This window comes from Genypterus blacodes, unplaced genomic scaffold (assembly GCF_046128005.1).
Source record: "Genypterus blacodes isolate CSIRO-AG114 ecotype Tasmania unplaced genomic scaffold, CSIRO-AGI_Gbla_v1 ptg000216l_1, whole genome shotgun sequence".
Lineage (NCBI taxonomy): Eukaryota > Metazoa > Chordata > Actinopteri > Ophidiiformes > Ophidiidae > Genypterus > Genypterus blacodes.
Genome location: NW_027467015.1, coordinates 777,501 through 801,498, shown reverse-complemented (window position 1 = coordinate 801,498; position 23,998 = coordinate 777,501). Strand labels below are relative to the sequence as shown.

Genomic DNA, 23,998 nt, shown 5'->3' with positions numbered 1-23,998 from the left:
GTGAACACGCTGAACGGACTCGCCGTGCGCTTTCATGCTCGTTATCGTGACTTCTCTTCTCGTGTCCTCGTATTGCTAACAGATGGCGAAGCAAAAGCTCTGGCTTTGAAAAGAAAAGAAACCCCAAAACGTCATTTTTGACAAAGACAGCCAAATGCAGCTGTTTGGCACATCTGCTCAGATTCCTGGAGATGGACGGGTTTGAGCGACGGCCCGTCAGCTTGAAGGACATCCGGCGTACAAGACCAGAGGAGAGCTCGGGGGAGTCTTTAAGGCGGTGGAGGGCCAGAAATCAGGAAAGTTGATCCGCGACCTCAGGGAGTTCAGAGCAGAGAGTCTCTCCTCCCCTTCTGCAGGCATTCATGACAACATCTCAACATCTCAGGGCATCTGTGGTCGACTCTAAAGTGCATTTGTCCTGCAGCTAGAACTCACATGGTGAAACCTTAGGAGACGCTCGCAGCAGAGAGACTGAGAGAGAGAGTCATTTGTAATGAATTCTTTCCACACAGGGAATTTCCACTGGTTGGTTGTGTGTTCTGCACATCTGCTCTCTGGGCGGAATGCGGAGCTCAACCCCGTCCCTCTTTCATCTGCACTCTGACGGAACAAACCTCATCTACGCAGCCTGAATTAAAAACCGCATGAGCGAATAGATTGCGGCTGGCGGAGATGCCGTGTGTGTGTGTGTGTGTGTGTGTGGCCGAGCTTCCAGTAAACACTTACACACTCATCCCACTGTCCTCCTTCTTTTGTTTGTGTCTCATCTGCGCGTTTGTCCGTGTTTACTGTGTTGTGTCTGCGTGTACGGCATGAACACAACATGGTTTTTGTGTTTGATGTGTGCGCCGCCTTCGTGTGTGTACATGTTCAGGGTGATTTTGGGCTGAGAGTCATGCAGGTGCTGTGTTAGAGCTTTGAGAGAGCATGAGGTAAGAGTTAGGATGATTAAAAGGGCCGTGCGTACAGTATATTTATGTGTGTGTGTGGCAGCTGTAGTCATTCCGCCGCTCCTGTCTGTGTCTGACTGCTTTGTTTGTGTGTGTGTGTGTGTGTGTGTGTTTGTAGCCTGGTCGTGTCTTGGAATGTGTGTGACTCAACCTGCAGTGTGTGTCCTACAGTAGCCGCTGGTCCATCACACCTGTTCACACCACGTCACCCCCTGAACCATCTGCTCTGATCTTCTCTGCTCTACAAATGGATAAACAGGTGACATAAGACTCTCTCACACACACACACACACACACACACAGACACACGCCTCGTCCATGCATTCACAGCACACGTATACATCACACGGATGACAGCGTTTCCAATTGTGTCAGCGTGCGTTTTTGCGAGCGTGTTAACAGGAAAGCCTGCGGTAATAACTAACACACACACACACACACACACACACACACACACACACACACACACACACACACACACACACACATACACACACACACACACACACGCAGAGCGATGCCCGGAGCCGATACACCATCCTGGCACACATCTGGCCCCCTTATTGAGGAACAACCACACTAGACCGTTCAACTGCCACCTGCCAAGCCTTTATCATCCACTGTGTGTGTGTGTGTATGCATGTGTATGTGCGTGTTGGTGCGTGGTCACACTGAAGGAAGGGGTGCAACACGGCCACAGGAAAGAGATAAAGTGGAGGAATCAGTTACAAATGTTGCATCACGTGAAATATTGTAGTTAGCGAAGGCGAAGGAAAGGATGGTGTGTGTGTGTGTGTGTGTGTGTATCCAATCAAACAGAGTAATAGGTCCATTAGCTTAACAAATTCTGGCCTGAAATGAAAGTGGGATTGAACGTGATGACTTTTCCAGAGTTTTGGTTGTGACCCATTCTGGGTGTGGAGGGTTCGGGTCCCACTCGTCTTCTTCTATATCTCCTCATAAATCAGTTCTGTCACACACACACACACACACACCCTCCTCCCCGAGATGTGAAAGGGGATCCGACCACGCAGAGAAATGCATCAGCCATTTTCAGTCATTTTGAATGAAAGTGTAATGGAAAGTCGCCCCTGCAGGCTTTTGCCCTAAATCCATTTCCTCGAAGATAACTGAGAATTATTCACTTTGTGGGCTCTTTCACATTTGAATCATCAGAATGCAATGCAGAGCGAATCAAACTAAAGGCAACAAGGCCACTAAAAAAAACCATAACAGCAAATACTCTGCTCCTCTGTTTGGTTTTGGTTCCTCTGGACTAAATTATTCATCAGAAACAGCCACACACACTCATATTTGGCAGCTAATTACATCACAACAGTGAGGAAACTCAAACAATACAACGTTTGAGCCGCTTGGTCCGGATATTATTTATGTAAAACCCACCCGAAACATCAAAATCACAGAAAATCAACTTCTTCTATGACTGAGGGTTCAAAGTTGATCGGCCGTCGGTCCAGAAGGGTACCAAACATGAATGGATTGGATTCCTTGCCTGGATTGCGTCCAACCTGCCCGCTGACTTCCACTGAACTCCATTCATCAACATTATGAGACATCCTGCTAACAGACAGACGGTATGAATGAGTGCAGCTTAGTCTGGATGCAGATGACAGAAGACAAATGAGGCGGAAACACACAGCAGCTAATGTGTGTATCTAACATGTGCTCCATGCTGAAGCCTGCAAACGGCTTTTACGCAGCTTTAAGGGTTAAAAATGTATGTTTTTTATGAAGGTTTCCTCCTGAGACCAGCAGTGGTTTAATTTTAGATACGTGAGTGTGTGTGTGTGTGTGTGTGTGTGTGTGTGTCTGCTCAATGTCATACTTGAGGACCACTTTCAGACCAGTGGAGTGTGTATGGTATGTGCGTGTAGGCATGCAGTATTGGAGAACATGTGTGTGTACAGGAACCGTACAGGGCCGTGCGTGTGTTGAGGCGAGTCTCTTATCGTCTGTACTGTGCAGAGATAAAACCCTGAGCTCCAGACAATAACTGTGCCCAGGTAGTAGATGCCTATAACACACACACACACACACACACACACACACACACACACACACACACACACACACACACACACACACACACACACACACGACTTGAAGGTATATCAGACTTGTGTCACGTCTCTTATATTTCAGCACAACACGTGTAGCGTCCACATGCAGCAACAATGTTGAGGGGCAGATTGATTTCATTTGAATGTAGTCGGAGTGTGAGGTCGTTCTCCTGATGGCAGCGGTCTTTGCGTATTTCCACCATTTCCACATTTCCTTGCTCGTGCGGCGTTGAGCCATTGCGGCGCTGATAACATTGTTTAGGCTCAGACATGTTGCTGCCACTCGCCTTTGTGTTTGGTGTCGCTTGTGACGTAAGATGAGGGATTTGGGGGAACAACTGAGCTAAAGAGAGGAAGGTAAGAAACAAGTGGAATAATAACAATAAGAATAATAAGAACAGGACTTAATGGGACACATCCAGACCACATTGTTCCTGTTAGTTGTGTGTGTTTATCGTGGGATAAATATGCCGGATTTTCTGCTCTCAGGTTAGGAAGACTGAGACTCACAGGCAGAACGCAGTGATTCACAGGACAGGACAGGAAATATCTCCTATTACTCAGGTCAGCAGTTTGATGACGGGCAGCTTGATTGTCCACTGCTGGGCCACGGGGTCATTTAACACAAAGAACCTTCACCTAACACACACACACACACACACACATACACACACACGCACACACACACACGCCTACGCACAACAACAACGTGTCTTGATAATCGTCAAAACAAAATCATCTCAGCAACAGCAAACAAACGGACAGACGGCACGCAGAGACACAACGTGCTCAGTGGAGACATGAGGGTTTACAGTGTAACACTAGACATGGAAAGTAAATACTGCTGAGGCTCAACTGGTGCTGTTTTAAGGCAAACAAGCAGATTACATCATGCAAACAGACTCAATATACTCTTTCGGAGTTTTTTTTTCTGTTTTTTCACTGTATCTTTTGTTTTTATTGAATTAGTTATTCATTTATAAGATATTTAGTTCAACACAAGTCAAACAACAGACCAGAGCCTCTGTGTGTGTGTGTGTGTGTGTGTGTGTGTGTGTGTGTGTGTGTGTGTGTGTGTGTCTGCTGCTTGTACAGTAACTCTACATACTGTTTCCATTGTTAGTATAACTGCTTATAATAACTACATTTAAAATCAAACATATCCCCGCTCATACTTCATGTTTAAGTACACTGTTGTGTTAAAGCAGATGTATTGTGCGCTGCTCTGGGCTCAAACTCGTTCCGTCGTGTAGTTAACACCTCTGTCTCCCCAGAGAGACGCTGTGCTCCATCTTGTTCTAAACGTTTCACAAGAGGCCCCGTCTGGATCTGCAGCTGAGCCCGTTATAACTCAATAACAGCACATTCAGCACTGACATTGTTACACACACATACACACACACACACACACACACACACACACACACACGCAGATGCATGTGAGCAGCCAGGCTTTGGGCCCAAGTACATGCAGATGCATGCATGCATACTCTAAGTATATCCCTGCATACACATCCATATGTTGTTTTCCATATGTCCCTCTGTCCCTCTGGGCCGCCGTCTCACACACACACAAATACACACACCCGTCATCACAGTCATTTTTACTCGTCATCAAGTCTGGGAGAAGTTCTCAAGCTACTCACCATCCCTGTGGAGCCCATCAATCATCCTGCTGTCATGACAACAAAAGAAGGTTTGCATATTCACCCTCCAGGTGACGTTTCCATAGAAACAGCTCAGTGATTGACGGATCAGTTTCCAGTATATATTGTATAGAAATGACAGGGGATCACTTTGAGCAGATCAGACCCCCCAGATGTTGTGAGTGTGTCTTTAAAATATGTCAACTAAGAATGGAAATATAATGATCAGAAATACTGAGTTTGTTTTGGCTCAATGAGAGGAAATCTGACATAAATGTGATTTATGTTCACATCTACACCACATTCCTTTGGGCTTTCAGCCAAACAAGTAACAAAGAAAGCATAATTGGAGGAGATCTACGGCTTCCTTGGTGTGTTTGGATTTGCTGACTTGATTTGTTGCCCCTCTGTGACCTCCCAAACTGTGACCTCCCTCCGCAGCCGTCCTTTATCTGGTGTCAAGGGTCAACAGTCAGCGGTCAGCGGTGTCTATCAAAGGCCAGACAGTAGTCACTCACTCGCCACAGACCCAAAACACTAAACCACATCCAGACCTCTAAAACAAACACCTCCCACCGGCCCGCTGTGCAGTGTGTGGCGCCCTGTGGGAAGAAGGTCGTTAATTGCAAACAACGTCCAGCCACCAAAATGAGACGCCGCAAACATCCCGGGATTTTAACCCCAAACAACAGCGAACGTGTCCCAACGCTGATGCGTAAACATATAAGAGCTGGACAAAGATGGGACTTTGGCAGTAAAATCCTGCTGTGTTTACGGCCCGGCAGGTTTCACTTCAGTCAGGCTGAGACACCGCACACTTTCCCACACACACGAAAGCGTCAAAAAGGGCACGGGGGCACTTTGTTACACGTTCTTGATTATTTACTGTCAGAGGGTTTGGGTGAGTCACCTGAGAGAAAGGACTCATGACACAGCTTGCTCAATTTCTACCTTGCACAGAGCTGCAGGCACACACACACACACACACACACACACACACACTGACAGAGGGCGGCCTTCTCAGACATTAAGATGAAGATGATATGATAAGATTAAACGCTGCAGTGGGTCCAGGCTTGTCTTGTTGTCAATGTTTAAGATCAGGTGCAATATCTCCACATGGAGCACTGCTATGTTTCTGACGCTCTGACGCCGATTGTTGTGTTAACGCTGTCAGAGGGACGATTGTTTGACGAAGTGGAGCACAGAGACAAACGTATGGCCGTCTGGCATCCATCCAAACTCTGAGCAGACGGTTTTAAAAAGTGTAAGTACTGTATATCTAGATAGAGCAGCCGTTATGTTATGAGCACTTTGGGTCAGATTAGTACTACTTTCACATTTGATCTTGGTAAAAAAAAACAGAAACCTCAAGTAAAATGTCTGCAGATATGAGTAACCGTATGAGACACGTTGATTGGGAAACGCTCATACACACAGTGACACACACTTTACTGTCACATTACTGTTCCAAATGTGAGGCGTTGGATCAAACATTTACAAGAATCCTGCGTTTCACTTTGACTGAAGCTCAGTTCAAGCTCAAGCGGTGTCCGGGGAGAAAAATGCTTCCCATATGTTGTGTTTGGGAGTGGCTAGATGCAAAAACGTAGTAACCATGTAAACGCTGTTCAGTTTGAACAGCACCCAAAGGACAGCTGGGAAATTTGTTCGTTTCCAAGCTGCGTGGAGTTCTTGGAAACATTAAATCCATCCGCACGTTCTTTAGGGACCTTCGCCAGAGCGTCCACAGAGGCCAACACATGTGGCCTTCATGTTACATTACATTACGATCATTTGGCAGACGCTTGTTGTGTGTGTGTGTGTGTGTGCGTGTTAGTCTAAGTATTTAATTGAAAGTTAGTTTAATGGTGTGTGTGTGTGTACGTGGGTGTGTACGAGTATGAGCCACTGCATGCTAAAGTCAAGTGTTAAACCATTGTCACACCCACGCACTCTCTCTCTCTCTCTCTCTCACACACACACACACACCTGCACCTGAAGACAAGCCGGCCCAAGGACACAATAAATAGTCTAAATGGACTGACAGACACACAGATGAACTTTCCCCTTGGACATTCACCAGTTATGCAGGTGTGTGTGTGTGTGTGTGTGTGTGTGTGTGTGTGTGTGTGTGTGTGTGTGTGTGTGTGTGTGTGTGTGTGTGTGTGTGTGTGTGTGTGTGTGTACGCGTGCGTGCGTGTGTGTGTGTGTGTGTGTGTGTGTGTGTGTGTGTGTGTGTGTGTGTGTGTGTGTGTGTGTGTGTGTGTGAGAGAGAGAGTACAAACTGTATATGAAAGTGTTTCATTATGTGGATTTAGCGTGTATAAAGTGTAATAATCTAAATGCCAGTGTGGCGACTCCCCGCACTCTATAAAATAAAACCGTAGACAGAAAGTGCCCCCATTACTTTTTATGGGCGTCCACATTGGAGGAACCTTAGAGCCAGATGGGGGGCGGGGGGGTCGGTTTACATACGAACCCCAACTTAAGGTATGGTTTGGTCCCAGAGCACTGATTATTATGAGACACAGAAGAAGACATGTGAAAGTAAACCCAGTGCTTCCCTCAGTGGACGAGATCGAGAGTGACTCATACCTGTAAATCACATCTGCAACATCAACACCACGCTCCTCTGAGGGCGTTAGGGGAGTTTATCACTCAGCTAAGGGGTGTGTTACAAAATGCTGGGTTCGAGATAGAGAGGGAGGAGTGAGAGGGAGAGAGAGGGAGAGAGTGAGAGAGAGAGACGGACGACATGCCTGAGCAGTTTACACCAACCTCCAGCCATAACATCACACTCCATACACCTCCGTTCCTCTTGCACACACACATCCTGCAGTTCAGCCTCATTGCCAGCCTGAATGGAATCTACAGTCTTTGTTTTTGCAATTATTGGCTGCAGTCTGGCTTTTTCTTTTCCAGTTATTTGAATAATACGACACTAGGGTAACAGACAGAATGACTATGATGGAGAGCATGGATACTAAATCTATCATCAATACACAACATCCTTTTCCGTAGCAATTAAATTCCAGATTCCCACATGAAACTGTACTTTTACACACACATCCAGTCAAACAACAGAGACACAGATAGAAATAAGTAATTGTCCATTTTCTTTATATGCCATTTTTTCCACTACATGAATTAGGCAGAGCCTCTTTGTGTGTTGTCCTCTCTTTGCAGTTTTTACTCTTCATAGATATTCAGACATATATGATGGAATACAACGTAAAAAAATTATACCACCGAATCCATTCAAATATAACGTGAACAAATATAAATGTGTACATAATAAACTACAGCCTCCGTATGCGATTCTCTGTGCAGTGAGACATGAGCGCCCTCTGCTGCTCCAACTGCGCATTACAAACGTCTCTGCCACCTCCCCCTTCCCTCCTCCTCCAGACCGGCGCCCTGTTCTTATTGGCCAGCTCGCACCGTGTGACAAAAACACCATCATGGCGGCCTCGGCTGCGGTCCGATCGAGCGTGGGTCTGACTTTGAGGGTTTCTCGGGTTTTACCGGACTGCAGCAGGTGTCCGCTGTACGGGCGCAACGGCTGTTTGAGCGGCGTCGCTGCTTCTCTGAGAGGAAGTTCGCTCGATCAGTTTCGAACGCTGAAGCGACATTTACGGACGAGCATAAGTGAGTAGAGCAGCTTCTTATCACCTTTAGCTCACCCATTCTGTGTTTTACTTGTTTACATTGAGTCTTATAAAGTTTATTAAAGCTGTAAAGTAGAAACAATCTGCTCTCCTAATCAGAATTTCCCGATTTGCAAAGAGTTAAAGTTGCGTTTTGTAACAGTTGTATAAGTTCCATCGTTGTGCAACAACCTTGACATTGTGTCAGTGTTATGTATGTAAGAAATGTTTTTACAAACCCGTTTTTTTCGCAGTGCTCGTACTGATGTTTGTTTACTGTTTGTTCATTAAAGGTGTATATCATAACGCGGGGGAGCACAACAATGCAGAGGACCCAGAGGACGTGTGAGTGTAACACCGGTTGGGCTTATTGTGAAAATGGTCACAATAACAGCTCTTACGCAATCGATAATGTTTAGATGGTTTCCAATAATCTGATCGATGCAAAGCAATGTTGGATTCTGACATGTAATCAAGTCTACACATGGAGCAGAAGCAGCTGTGATATAAATGTATGATCACCATGGAAACCCTAGTAAAAGCCATTCTCCTGGTTTGCTCTACAGGGTCAACGTGGTGTACATCGACCGCTCTGGCAAGAGGATACCTGTTAGAGCCAAAGTGGGCGATAACGCAATGTACTTGGCTCAAAAGCACGGAATCGAACTCGAGGGTGAGTATTTACGTATCTGTCTGTCGAAGCTTCACTCAGTTTAAAAGTGCGATTGCTCAACATGTTTGCATCTCCTCTGCTCAGGAGCCTGTGAGGCGTCGCTGGCCTGCTCAACGTGTCACGTCTACGTGGATGAGGAGCATCTCAACAAGCTGCCAGAACCTAAAGAAAGGTACAGCTGATGCCTACAAGTACATATACATAGTGTGTGTATGTGAGTGAGTGTGTGTAACGAATGAGAGCTGGTTTACTGTAACAAGACGCCTCTGTATCCCAGGGAGGACGACATGCTGGACATGGCGGCGATGCTTCAGACGAACTCTCGGCTGGGATGCCAGATCATCCTGACCCGTGAGCTGGAGGGCCTAGAGATGACCCTGCCCATGGCCACCAGGAACTTCTACGTGGACGGCCATGTACCCAAACCTCACTGATGACCGTGGCAGATGGAGAACGACGAGAGCATCGCAACTTATGAGACGCCACGTGTGCTGGTTGAGGAGGGGGACGAGGCAATGTTGGGGACGGTCGTCTGCAGCGCCCAGAGATGCCTAGTCGACAGACATCCCAACGTGTATGTCCGCATGCACAATCACTGTTGGTCCGATGTTCTCACTGAAGGTGAAATTAATGGTTAATTCCAATCAACTGTGATGGTTAAACTGTTTTAGTTTGACGCCATTCACACTCACAAGCTGCTCTTTGTTAAAACAAAGGTTTGCGTCACGCGGACGTTTAACAAAGTGCATCTTGGGCCGTTGAATGGAACATTCCGTGTTACAGCTCACATACGCACAAAGTATCACACAAACACGTTCTCTTTCGTGTCTGTCTTATTTACATTTTCATATCTTATGCCTAAGATTCGCTTTTATCTGCCTAGTTTGTGGTCGAGTAGCCTGAACTCATGTACTCTTTTGTTTTGAACTTGATCGTTTCTGGATCAGTCACACCCATGTTGCACTGGTGGGGGAGGAACACAGCTCAGGGTCACATGCTGCGCTCCATTCAAAGTCAAAATTCCTTAATTGGACGATACGACTTCGACTTCCAAGCATTCCACAAACCACAGCGCCAAATGTAAACAAACATGTGCATGGAAAACTGAATTTAGGATATTAAACACATTGTAGAGCATGTTTAGATATTAAATTGAAACTAACTAAACTTGCTTTCCACAGTAGATTAATGTAACACTAGTAGAAGCCTGTAGCAGCACCTCCACTTTCAGCTCTGGATTTTCTGGATCGCAGCACATCCTGTTTCTATGGGACACACCGCATACGTGCAATCTCTGCTCCACACACACACACCTGATTTAAATAAAGACCAGACAGAATCAGACCTTTATCTAACCAGGTGTCAGTGATGCTCAGAGATGGCAGGTATACAGCACCCTGACTCCCCAGGTACAGGATGTAGAATTCACTGACCTACAAACACCTGTGGCCCCTCAGCAGTATTGTTTTGGTTTAAATGTCGCTTTACATTTGATCTTTGTTACTTTCAAAGCATTTTCATGTGAACATCCCCAGACCCTGTCACTCACAGGCGTTAGGGGACTAATGACTCATTAGTGGCTCTGGTTCAGGTGTGCCTTGGTTCGGATCAAAGTGTGTGTACATGTTTTTATGGAATATGTTTACTGCACCTGTCCTCAGCCTTTAACTCTACTGTACTTGTCCCAACATACGCACAAATGTAACTGTATTGTGTTTCATATGTCTTGGCAAATATTTAAAGCTGTGCAATAAAGTTGAGAGAAGTCACACGGCCCCTCCCCCTCAAAACAACGCATGTGCCGATTTGAACTCAAATGTGTTTTAATGTTTTTACACCAAGCAAACAGCCAATTTATACAATTTGAATCAAGTAAACGTTGGACTTTTGGAAATCAATCAGATATAAGTTGGAATATTGATTCATTCACTTAAATTGCAGGGAAAATTGACAAAAATGTAAAACTTTGAAAATCTTTACCAGGTGAGGTTGCAGTAGGAAATGTACTTGAAGGAGTCAGACGTGTAAATCAGATGAGGACATTGAACGCGTCTTCGGGGGGGACACACAGATAGCTTAAAGCGGTTAAATCACGACGTTTACCTCGCCAACACACACCTTGACATCTAAACATCACCTGCTTTGCCAGCGAAGCCGGAGAAACTCGACCCGAGGCCAGTAGACACTTTTATATCGGGGCTAATCTAGCAAACCGCTAACACCCGCGTGAAGTGGCCCGGCCCGGTTCCAAAATGTCAACCCCCCCGGTCGAGGCGCCAGTTCCGGTTTGGTGCTCCACGTACAAATCGTCATACTTTGGTGATCTTTAATCGATCGATCTGAAGGCCGGATCGAGGTGAGAGAGATTTATCACCTACACTTTGATTACAATGAAAGTAAGGATCTTGTGGTGTGTTTGCTGATCCGGAGCTTGATGACGCCGCGAGCCGAGGCCATGACAGGCGGAGGCGAGGATCAGTGAAGCCGGGGGTCACGTTTGTGTTCATCAGGTGAGAACCGAAGGGATATGGGGATATGTGATTGTGATGACATATCTTCGCTTTACGTGACGAACTTATCTTCATCATAAATCCGTCATCGCCACATCAAGCAGATTTCTATGGGACACAACAGATTCACCGGCCTCATATCTACGACCAATTACGTCACCGTGCACGTGTATCTAGTGTGTGTGTGTGTGTGTGTGTGTGTGTACCCCTCTTTTTTGGGGGTAGCGCGCGCTGCCGTTTCTGCGCTCGCGACTCGGCAGCTTCAAAGCGTCTCGAGCGTACTTCAGCTTAAATGTCTCGACTTGAGAACATCAAAGGCTGAAGCTGTTTCCTGTGTTTCTGTGGGTGAGTTCTATAATATGAGCTAAATATTTTCATATTTCACATCAAATTTATATTTAAAGAATAAACGACACCTCGACCTTCTCTGGTTTGTGAATAACAAAGATGTACAGTGGTGGGTTCTTTTGTCTTAACATGTGATTAAGGCCCAGTTACACTGTTAAGGTTTAGATATGGTAAAGAAACTTATTTGTCATTGTAGACAATAATAAAGTGTAAATACAGCTGCACTAGCTTATTTGCTATTTCTGTTTTTAACACAGCCTGAATTGTTTGTCTGTGTTGTGATGCAGACGCTGCCACAACATGAGCTCAGGACCAGAAACACAGGCCGCCTTCTTCGCTCTGAACAAGAGCGCAGCAGAACTACATGCCTCCCAATCTGGGCTGTTTTACATTTCGCAAGAAGTTTCCAAACTAACATCCTCTGCCCAAAGCCGTTCCCAGGTCTCTAATCAACCCTCCATGAAGGGTCATGAGACCATCAGACAGGCTCCTTTCAGGGCTAAAAGAGAGGTAGTGGATGCTGGCTCATCTCCTGCCTCTAAATGTTGCCGGCACACTCCTCACATGTCGCTTCATAACCAAGAGAAGAAAGATAAAGTGGAAAGTCACAGCAACAATGGTGACTCTTTGGAGTCCAAACCTGAATGTGAGAGCCACTGGAAAGCACTGAGCCTGATCAACCAGCACTGTGAGAGGCTTCTCCACCGAGGAGACGAGTCACACCCAAGCTCAGCATCAGCTACAAAATGTTTCTGTCTAACAGCCAAACCTTCTACTTCAGCAGTTGGTAATGTTGGAGATGATTGCGTAACTCTCAAACACACACCAGAACATCTTCTGGTCAAATATGACCAACCAGAGATGCCCGCCTGCGTCAGCGTGATGAAGAACACGAGGGGCGAGTGGAGGTGGCATGACAGCGATGGGTCCAATGGTGGCCGACTGCATTGCTGTGTGGAGAGCAGCGTTCAGCAGCAATCTACTGAGAAAACACCAACCGTTAGACTGGAGTGTGTGGAACAAAATGCAGCAGCAGATGCAGCCAGAGATAAAAAGATGGTGAGGTTGATTATAATAAAAGGACTAGAGTGTGAGGAGGAGTGTGTCCATACGGAACAGGAAGGCCTCACCGTGCCTCGCTTTGAAAATGTCTCCACTGCACTGATGAACACCTTTGGGTCACCAGAACACAGAATGACTTTAGATTCAGACAGAGGTGCTGCAGGATCAAAAGCGGGGCTGATGCTCGACCTCAACGCAAACCTGACTTTCATGGAAGAGCCCCGAAGTGACACCTGGCTGCCACCTCAGAGCTCCTCCCCGCCTCCTTCACAACCTGACTCGCCCTCGCTCGCCACAAAAGAAGACAGAACCACAACAGCGACATCAGAATGCAGACGTGCAGCCCCGCAGCTGAGCTCCGGGAACTGTAATGAGGAAACCCTGACCCCTGCCCTACCAAACCCTGAGCCGTGCTCCTGGAGAACGAAGACTCCCAGGAAACAGGCTCACCCCAGCCGGAGCGCTGACGTCCAGGATCCAAACTTCCAGGGCGTGACGTTTCGTATGGACACAGAGTTGGACGACAGCAGGGAACAGTGTCGACTCCTCGTAACATGCAAGTACAGGTAGTGACAGATCAGCTGGGGGGCAAACCTGATCACATGTTTACACTCTGATGATTCAGGACATTTATCTTAGGAACATATTGAAGATTGAAACACTAAAAATGCCAAACCAAGATAAATATACATCCATGCAATTTAACAAAACAGGCGTTACTAGAATGAAACTTAAGTTGGTACAAATAACGTGTCTGCGCTTGTGTCTCCTCCGCAGCAAAGAGCTCCACAGGAGTGTCAGAAAGCCCAGGGTGAGGACAAGGGCGTCCCAGAATTCCCTTAAAATCAGCAGCTCGGATGAGGACGTCGATCCGGCTCCCAACACTCCCAGTGAGTCACGCCAAATATCTCCACAAAATGCTCCAACTTACAAAAATACCCTTTCACAGTGGCGTAGTCTGGACGCAAGTTATTCAAAGTGCCTCGTTTCTCCACTAGGAGGCACCAAGACACTAACACATGTGGGCCTCTGAGGACAGGTGGAACACATTTGATGAGTGATTATAAAGGAGGCATTTAGGGAAACTGCTGTGTAAACAATCCTAAGCCCATAATGGGTCAAAACGGCTCCTTTAAGTCCGTGCAACAGAAAAGAAGAAGGAGAAACGACATGCAAAGTTTTATACGTGTTATTTTAAAACCACAGCGTCACAAAGTCCTCAGTCCTTCACAGACGTGCTGCTCTACAAATGAAGACATTCCTTTTAGACGAACGGACTCATTCAGCCTGTTTGTTTCTGCCATTGACGACTCTTTTACCTTAGATGCAGGTCATCAACTTGTCCATTTTCATGAATATACGCCATTTACTTACAAGTACTTCTCTGAATTGGATAGAAACCAGCTGATTTTCACAATGTTCAACTCAAACTTACTGGAGCAATGATGAAATGTTGCTGTATGTCATTTCTGTTCACCAGAGAGCAAAGTGTGTGCGTCATGCAGCACCAGGAAGACCCCCATGTGGAGAGATGCAGAGGACGGAACCCCGCTATGCAATGCCTGTGGAATAAGGTGACTCATATAGAGATGGACGCTGAGCTCTCACTTTGAATTCTTAAAGGATATTTAAAGCCAAATTGAGGAATTGTTTAGATATGCGAGTTTAATCCTGTTATTTGTGTTGACTTGTGTAGGTATAAGAAGTACAGAGTGCGCTGTGTCAACTGTTGGCACATCCCGAGGAAAGACGGCAACTCCAACTCCTCCTGCCTCAAGTGTGGAAAGTTTGTGAGGCCGAGCTCAGCTCAGCGAAAACACACCACCTCGGGAACGTCCAGTCATTCTGCGTGAGACCCAGCTAACCACACACACACACACACACACGCGCGCGCAATGACTCTGAAGTCTTCCACATTTCAAAAGATGGCGTGAGTCTCAATCGCAGCACGTTTGGTCTTACGATACCCGATGTTTGATTCCCTTCCTGCAGTTCTGCATGTCAGTCTACCTCAGGCACTTTTAGCCCGTGACCGTGTTTCTTTCCCTCCGCCTTAAATGTGACACCCCTTGCTAACCTGTATGTGACCTCTTTTACACAGAAGTCAACAGTTGGTGGGTGACATAAACTTTGAAATACTTTTTATAAATTTATTAAGTTTTGTTTGCATGTTGGTTTGTTCTGTTTTGCCTTTCTGTATCTTTGTACACGCAGGAGAGCAGGGAGTCTGTGTTCAGGCCAAATCAACGGGATAATGCAGAGCTGCTTTAAAACTAAAAAAAAGAATAAAATATTCATTGGAAAGTTTTATCATAACTCTTAGCGTTTTTTTCCTCTAAATAGCTGGAGTGTTGGTTGTGCGTAACGACCCGCGGTGCCAGATGGCTGCCATGGAAGCTATTTCTAGGCAGGACCAAACGCTGCAACCTGAGCTCCGTGTTGTGTTCGCCCGTGTCAACGCCGAGACAATTTCCTCGACCTTGGCATCGAGTCTGCCCACTAGTTGTTTCAGACACATGTTAAGTCGTCGCACAAGTTCAATTCAATGACGTGTTTTTGTTGTGTGTTATTTGGTATTTATACTTTTTTCTCGTGTTTCTTTGGGTTGTTGTTGTTGTTGTTGTTGATGTTTACGGGACTGTATTACATTGTTGTTTAATTAACTTACCATTCTGTGAAAAAGAGAATTTTGTGTGAGCCTGCATGAGCATTTGTCTGTATTAAATCCTTTAAAAAAAAAAAAAAAAACTACTTTCATTTAGTTTCCTGGGTCTTTTTAAATCCGCTGAAATATTAAACTGGAGAGGAAACGGTGGGGGATTTGCACTTGCACACAAACACATAAGTTGGGGCCTTTGCTTGATCCAAGTCCCCTAACTTAAAAAACACAAGGATGCAATGATAATAAAAATCTGGCCTAATAGTTCCAGAGAGGTACAAATGAAGAGCGCAATGAAAGGAGAAAGGAGGAGTGGGATCATTAACGAGGCTTCCCACAGCACAGGCCCGGCTGCCAAGTGGGTGGCCTGCACAGATTGATACAGTGCAGCTATTATTTCAAAAAACGGATTACGTCTTCCTCTGATTTGAAACAGCCAGGGAAAGAGAGAGAGGGAGAGAGGGAGAGAAGGTTGCCTCCCTCGCCATGTGCCAAACCATCCGGCATGAAGGCGCAACGAAGGAAAGGAAATGAGCACCGTGTAAGCCAAGAACATAAAAGATGGGATAAGCTCACCAAGTGTTTGCTCCAGTGTGTGTGTGTGTGGTTTGTTTTTTTTGGCTTCAAGCTGTGTTTCATCCACAGAGGTTTAAAGTCTTATACCTGCTATAACATCAAAAGGCAAACTTCATAAATATCCTTTGGCTCTATTATTGAGCCGATAAGCTATAAGTCCAATAAAATGTAAATAATTACATTTGAAAAGCATCTAAATGTAGATTGGAGTTGAAGTCTGGAGTTCTTGTTGGTGCACAATCCAGATAAAAAGTCAATATGCTTATAGATCTGTAGAACTATCAGTGATCAGGTTTAGTTCATTGTGACTTGCAAATGTTTAAGATTCAGTGAGGTGCTTCATGCTTCAGGGTCTGGTGTGTGTTGTTGTTTGGGTGAGGAGGAGGAGGAGGAGGAGGAGCAGCAGAGAGGGAGGCTAAAAGTCAAAGATGCAGTCAGATGTGTTTCCTTCTTTAGTGAATGAGAAGGAGGGAGAAGGGATCTGCGCCTGTTCCGTCCCAGAGAGGCGCTCACCTGGCCCGGGGGGCGCAGGTGCCGTCGGACCCGGCGAGAGCCATGACCTTGGACCGGAAAGTCACAGAGGAGACGGACATCGACGTGGAAGTAAGAAGCGATGACAGAGACGCGAGCTGGCCCATGTCGGATCAGGACCAGGATCAGGACCAGGACCGCGCCGGCGTGGAGCAAAGCGCCGCGTCCTTCCCTCCGGACGTCCCGGAGGACGGAGACTCTGCAGCCCGGGACGGAGCGGACAGGAGAACCGCCTCGGTGAAGCCTCCGTACTCTTATATCGCTCTCATCACCATGGCGATCCTTCAGAGCCCCAAGAAGCGACTCACCCTCAGCGAGATCTGTGACTTCATCAGCCAGCGCTTCAACTATTACCGGGAAAAGTTCCCCGCATGGCAGAACTCAATCCGCCACAACTTGTCACTAAACGACTGCTTTGTTAAGATGGCCCGGGAGCCTGGGAACCCCGGGAAGGGCAACTACTGGACCCTGGACCCCATGTCGGCTGATATGTTTGAGAACGGGAGTTTCCTTCGGCGGAGGAAACGCTTCAAGAGGCAGCACTTCTACCTGGCAGCAGCGAAGGACGCCGCGGCGCAGGAGCGGAGCCTGCTGCCGGCGTGTCCCGTCCTGCTGGGCGGGCACCGAGTCGCTCCCTGCCTGCGGGGGCCCGACCTGTTCCATGACGTGGCTTTGGGAGGCCGGTTGGGTTCGTATCCCAGCATGCCGCCCGTGAGGAGCATCTTACCCGCGCTGTCCTCGCTGCTCTCCCGGACGGTGTGTCACAAGTCCCCCCTCCCCTGTCAGACTCTCTCCGCGGAGCGTTTCGACCCGGGACGCTGCGCCGCGATCTCAGCTTTGGCCCCCGCCGGGTTCATACCTCCGGTGTCGCTTCACGGGATGATTCCCAGATACCCCGGGACACATGTGCCCACTTTCCCCGCCGGGATCATTCAAGTGCCGTCGCATCTAATGTGATTCAGGGTCACTTCGCCTCCACTTTTACTGACTTACATCTCTTTAATTAAAAAGTAGGCTGCTGTTTATAACGATGTGCCGCATTAGCAACATCCGCTTTGTCAAGGTTTTTCATTATATTTTGTATTTGCACATTTAAAAACTATTTTGAATAAAGAGATTTGATTTATTTCCGGTGTTTATTAATATACTGAAATGCCATTTGACTTTTGTTTTACAGTTTTTCAGTTCATTTTTATTTACAGTTTTTACTTAAATATATTAATTAAATATTAAATATATTAATTTATAATAATAATTATTATTATTATTATCATTAACGCGGTTTTATTTTGACAGTGAACATTTAAATGGGAAGTCTGTCTTTGTCTAACACCATAAGTTACTCCACAAATCCAAATTCATCTGTTCACAAACGGGTCCATTGGCTTGTAAAGACAAAAAGACATGTTGTCCGGGTTTCAAATGACAAAAGGAAATTGTCCAGATGTGACGACATGGTTGAGTTTATTTTATTTTGTGCTGGATGTCAAGCGGTGATTAATCGCGTTTGTAGAGGAGATATAAACAGGACGGACCACATGTGCACATATCACTCTCAATCATTCAATTATCGATTGTCCGTGTGTGTGTGTGTGTGTGTGTGTGTGTGAAAGGAGGCCTGCTTCAGTCAGGGCTTCGTATTGTAACACACTCTTCTGCAGCCTAAATAAGTTGCATATGAGCGTTGCTGTAATGATCTATGTGTGTGTGTGTCTGTTCACTGTCAGTGGAAAACACATCTGCTCATGTTTGATGTGATGGAGGCGACTTTCTGCTGTTGGTTCTTATTATTTTATGGAGGCTACAAGTAAGCGCAGTGTGTATTTAGGGACATCCAGTTAAAGTGCTAAATATATGAACACAGTGCCAAATGGCGTAAAAGAATCTTAAATATTTCCGTTAAATGTATTCCAAGCTCAACCAGGTGATGGACTAACTGTGATCTAGATGTGAACATTAGACTACATTTACCACCACAATGTTGTTTTACGTTAGGATAAATTGAGAAACACACAGAAATTAAAGATCCTTTGTGTTTTAACAGCGTAAAATTGAGGGTTTAAGGGTGATGTTTGGCTTGTTTTGCAGGATTCCCACATTTCTTCCATGGTCCAGACTTTTGAAATACCAAAATTAATTCTGACTTTTGTGAAATTATCTTGACATGATTCAATCTTATTAATTGTTTAAATTTAGTAGTTAGAAGTTAAACTAAGTGTTTTTATGCCATGTGCCACTTTCCCTGAGATGCCATGTTTACAGCACAATAGATGAAAAGTAGGAATAATGATGCTTTATGTGAAAACTGCACATCAGAATTGCATCTAATCATTTACACCAAATATGTTAAAATTTGAAAATAGTAAAATAATTCCTCTGAGTGAGGCGATGTGTGTGTGCAGGGAACAGATTTCCCTCCTCATTCCTTTCAGTTGTTTCAGCCAATGATCACTTATGGCTGTTCTACATCTGCACTACAAAATATAAAGAGTGTATTAATTAATAATTCCTCTACAATAATTCCTGTACATACCTACACACTCTGTGAGGTGAGTTGTTGCGACTGTGTGTGTGTGTGTGTGTGTGTGTGTGTGTGTGTGTGTGTGTGTGTGTGTGTGTGTGTGTGTGTGTGTGTGTGTGTGTGTGTGTGTGTGTGTGTGTGTGTGTGTGTACTCGCATCCTAAATCAGGAATTGTGTGGTTCGAGTCCCATCTGGTGTGGTATAATTTAGAGCATAATTACAGTGTCGCTTACTAAAACTAACAGAGCATGTAAGTTATAACACACAGCAGACGCTCGCAGCCAGCAATCAGTCGCAGCCGGTGAAAACTCAATTGAAAGTTGAATGTTCAGGACATTTGAAGGCGACGGAGCAAGTAAATCTGTTTGCAAGCGTCATTTTCAACCTAAACTAAACTCAAAAAGAGACCTGGGCCTGAGGGGAAGAGGAGAGGTTACATCTTCATCCTTATTAAACACTTCTTAAATTAAGAGGAGCAATTCAGAATTCTTGTGCTTTGTATTTTGTGAATGTAAAGTCTGATTCTGAATTTGAGACAAAGGAATAAAGAAGTCCAAAAAAAAGGGAAAAAAATCAATTATGGCTTAAGTCTCCAAAATGAAACTACCTCAAAGTTGTTCTAATGTCCGTGTTCAGAGAAAGATGGATAGAGGTCACGCTTGGCAACATTGTCCAGATAGCGGCGATAAAAAACAAAAAACAGAATATATTCTCAGCTTTCTTCAGAGGTGTGGAAATGTTGAGAGGGACGCATGTTTCTGCTTAAAATCAGATCTGGAGATGGAACCACAACAAAAGAGGATAAAGAGAAGATTGCAGAAACAGTGCCGTCGTCAGCCTGCTATGTTTAGCCTCCAAACAAGGCAAGAGCCAGAGACATGATGTCATCACAACTTTAACTGACACAACACTGCCCTGCGTGTGTGTGGCTCTGCGTTTAATACTGCACAGCGTCCTCACCACACATCTCACAGAAAGTGTAACTTCTTAGTCCACACACACACACAAACCGGTCAGGGAAAGTGGACGCAGGGCGAACACAAAACTGCTGCTGCCTCCAAAGGCCCAGTCCAACACTTTGATGGAGACATTTGGTTTGGATTTATCTTTTTTGGTTAAATCCTTCATGCTGAACTCAACATAACAGACCGTGTTCAGACGTGTGTGGGGTCCCAGGAGCGCCAATAAGAGAGAAGACATCTACATCTGGGACCCTTAGAATGAGGTTTCTCTGTCAATATGATCAATAGCTTCAACACCTCCTCTATTTACCTTTAATGTATTGTATTTATATGTCTGCTTGAAGCTCTTCTTGCTCGGATTAAGTCTGAAAACAGAGCGTCATCCCACCATAACCCCAGGTTGAATCAAAATGGACTTCATGTATTGATATCAACACAAAATCCTTCCAATGCTCAACCATGTGATGACAAATGTGAGAGTGAGAGTTCTACAGGTTGGAAAATGTCTCCGAACACTCATCATTAAGAATTCCAATAGTTTGATGATTCCATTAGATATCTGGCGTTTTTGACCTTCGCCGCCCAGCGTGAACGTTATAGGAAACTGTGAGACTAGTTTATGTTTAACAAATTAGTGACGTGGTGTTAATGAGCGACATCTTTCCTGCTACAAAAGCCAGCTGGGTGAGTCGCCCGTTGTTGCTCACATTGGAAACAGGTGGCGTCGTTCACAGCAGTAATTGCCAACATTTGTTGAATGCGTAAATTTTTCCTTTTAAGTGAGGAGGCGGGGCATATTTTTGGAGCTTGGCACACGGCGAATAAAAAGCAAATCAGAGCTGACAGACATTTACATGGAGGTGCTTTGGCTTAAGGGAAGCTAAAGTCACTTGGGCGCCATTATGTGAAATCAGATTCTGATCGCTCCTCTCAGCAAATCAACACTTGACTGCGCTTATGATGAAGACAACTCTCAGACAACTCTGAATATGAATCATTGTCTTTCTCTCCTTTTTAAGTAAATAGAATTAAGACAAGTTTGTGTTTATGACAACAACAGCGTCGTCTCAAATGGCTTTAACAAGCACACGCCTCAAACTCTCTCAAGCTACTTTCACACGTGCGGTCTAGGAGAAGTACTTGCTACCGCCTCAATGACATCATGCTCAGGGTCGGCCATCCTGGCTCCGACTGAATAATAATAATACCTTTTCTGTGTTAACCACCGAGTTCCAGCCGCTACACAGAAATCAAAATAAGCGTTACTATAAAGCCTCAAAAGTATACGTGAGGTGGCAGGATGAGGCTTCACAACAACAACAACAACAAAGTAAACTTCAGAGGACTCGGCGGTTATACATCACTGTTTCAGGTCTTCATCTGTGTGCAGAAGTGAGGAAGAGGCAGGTAGTGAGGTAGAGACGTCAAAGCATCTTTGTCACTTCACACAGTACATTTTGTTATATTGTGTATAAGAATCTGTAGTGAACTTAGAGTCAAACACTGCAGGATAAGAATAGATTCCTTTCCTCATAAGGGCTGAAAAAGGCCTAAACGTGAAGTTCTGGTTGATCTGTGGACGGTTTTATATGGCAGGTGTGATTGATGTGATAATAGCCTGCAGGTGTGTAACGATCAACAGGTGTGTGTGATTATGGCTGATGGCCGGTGAGCCAGAAACACGCCGCTGCATAGTCCAGAAATGTATATGATATGATGATGTCATGGATATAAAACTACATTTTCACTCCAAATTATACATTTGGTTCACATCCACATCACTGATTTGAACGCCACCCAGGATCCCGCATCTCCAGGTAGGATGAGGTGTGACTGAGGGCCTCCGTGTGTGTCTGTGCGTGCGTGCGTGTGTGTGTGTGTGTGTGTGTGCCACCCTGCAGCCCATAAACATCACAAATATCCTCCTTTCCTCTCCTCCTCCCCATTTCCCTCCTAAACCTCTCTTCCCCGCTGCTCCACGACCACGTCTGCCTGCAGCGCCAATAAAAAGACGGCGTGCCGACAGGTGCTGGAGACCCACGCGTGGGTTACGAGAGAGGGGGGCTCGTACCGTTAAAGGAGCCGGTTTGATCGTTTTGGAGTATTCTAAGCTTATTTCCTGTTCATCTGTTGGCATAGATGAACGCATCAACAGTCGCCATTACATTTAAACGAAGCAGAATTAAGAGGTCTGACTCAGCAAAACAAAGCTATAAAAGACTCTTTTTAAAGTTTTGGATTGGAACCAAACTATTGCCAAACCACCAACACCACCACCACTGTCCTCTTGTGGGCAGAACACACTGATCAAAGTTAGTGATGAGGTGAAGGAAGTCAGCCGCTTGAGGGCTCCACAGCAGTTTGGGGGACGTGAGGAAGACGAGGAGGAGGAGGAGGTGTGGGGATAGCTGGGATGTTTTCTGTTGTGTTGTGTGTTACTGACAAACCTCCGCACGCAGCCAAAGACCACCCCGGTCGACTCTCGGCTCTCGTAACCCCCCCCCCCCCCTCCCTCCCCTCGCTCGCCCTCCTCACTGTGCTCCTCTATGAGACGCTTCACTTCTCTCTCTTTATCCGTGTGTATTCTCTGTTTGCTCTGTTATCGATAATGAATCCAAGGCTCCATTACCAATTTATGGGATTGCGACACTGTGTCACAACAGCTGCCTTATTTAATGGGACGGTTTGAAGGCGGAAGACCCACCCGGAGCGTCTGTCCTGGTCCCTGTGTCTCCCGACAACCGTATCCATCAAACCAACAACAACCCTCATCAGTTTATTCTATAATACAATAAAGAAGATAAATAATGTTTTTGATGCCAATGTTCATGGATTGAGTCAGAAGTAAACAAGTTCTTGAGTTCTTTTTGAGTCACGTTACATCACGTCACCTGAGGCCAAGTCATGACACAGCACACACTCCATGTGGCGTCACAGGATCACGCCACATCACGGCACACGGAGCCCGATCACGTCCCGCCTTGTGACGTCCTCCTCCCTCATCACTGAGTGCTGTTGGTATGACCTCTGCGCTGACCTTTCCCTCACCCTGGCGTACGGCTTGATCCCACTAAAGTTTATGAGATTTACGTCGGAGCCAGAAATCCAAGCCGCCTTTCTCACTTACTGACAACCTGTTAGAGACGAACACGAGCGAGGGTCGTCTGAGCCAGAACCAGAACCGCACCATGCAAGGATCCACTTCAAATAACAAGGAGGAAGAGGAAACTGAAGAGATGCACATGTGCAGAGGAACCAAGCCTTTCACCAAACAAAAGGACGCCGCACGAGTTGAAAGACATTAAAGCTGAATGTGTCCCAACATGTGGCTGCCAGATCTGCTGCACAGTCACCAAACATACAAATGCAACTTTTCCTGCTTTTTGAATGAGAGAGGATAAATGGGACGGGATAACGATGTGGGGGAGTCTGTTTCATTTCAGACAGCCAGCTGGGGTGTGTGTGTGTGTGTGTGTGTGTGTGTGTGTGTGTGTGTGTGTGTGTGTGTGTGTGTGTGTGTGTGTGTGTGTGTGTGTGTGTGTGTGTGCTGAAGGACAGCTCACCTCACATTGATGCATGTAACTTTGAATCCGCTGCTGGTTTGTTAGAGGACCGGACAGGAACGACGTGTGTGTGCGTGCGTGTGTGTGTTTGAGTGTGTGTGTGAGTGTCTGTCAGGCATTAGTGTGTGTAAGAATGCGCAGTATTTGTTGACGTTAGCCGCAATAACGATTCATGAGGTGGAATGGAGGGAAAATGACAGATGAAAAAAAGCCCATGAGCCCACGATGGAGGCTTTAGCTCTGACATGAGTCGACCCTTTGCTCCC

The 23,998-nt window shown here is 45.8% G+C and overlaps 2 protein-coding genes across 2 annotated transcripts; both read left to right on the top strand.

Annotated features, from left to right (window-relative positions):
* Window positions 1-8,133: 8,133 nt before the first annotated feature.
* Window positions 8,134-9,720, top strand: fdx2 (ferredoxin 2). Its single transcript, XM_076170226.1, has 5 exons — window positions 8,134-8,328; window positions 8,621-8,672; window positions 8,894-9,000; window positions 9,085-9,172; window positions 9,278-9,720. Exons 1-5 carry the CDS (start codon window positions 8,142-8,144, stop codon window positions 9,432-9,434), a joined length of 591 nt encoding a protein of 196 aa, XP_076026341.1. The 5' UTR covers window positions 8,134-8,141; the 3' UTR covers window positions 9,435-9,720.
* Window positions 9,721-16,627: 6,907 nt separating this feature from the next.
* LOC143016174 (forkhead box protein D1-like) lies at window positions 16,628-17,734 on the top strand. Its single transcript, XM_076170366.1, has one exon. It carries the CDS (start codon window positions 16,711-16,713, stop codon window positions 17,641-17,643), a length of 933 nt encoding a protein of 310 aa, XP_076026481.1. The 5' UTR covers window positions 16,628-16,710; the 3' UTR covers window positions 17,644-17,734.
* The last annotated feature ends 6,264 nt before the right edge of the window (window positions 17,735-23,998 follow it).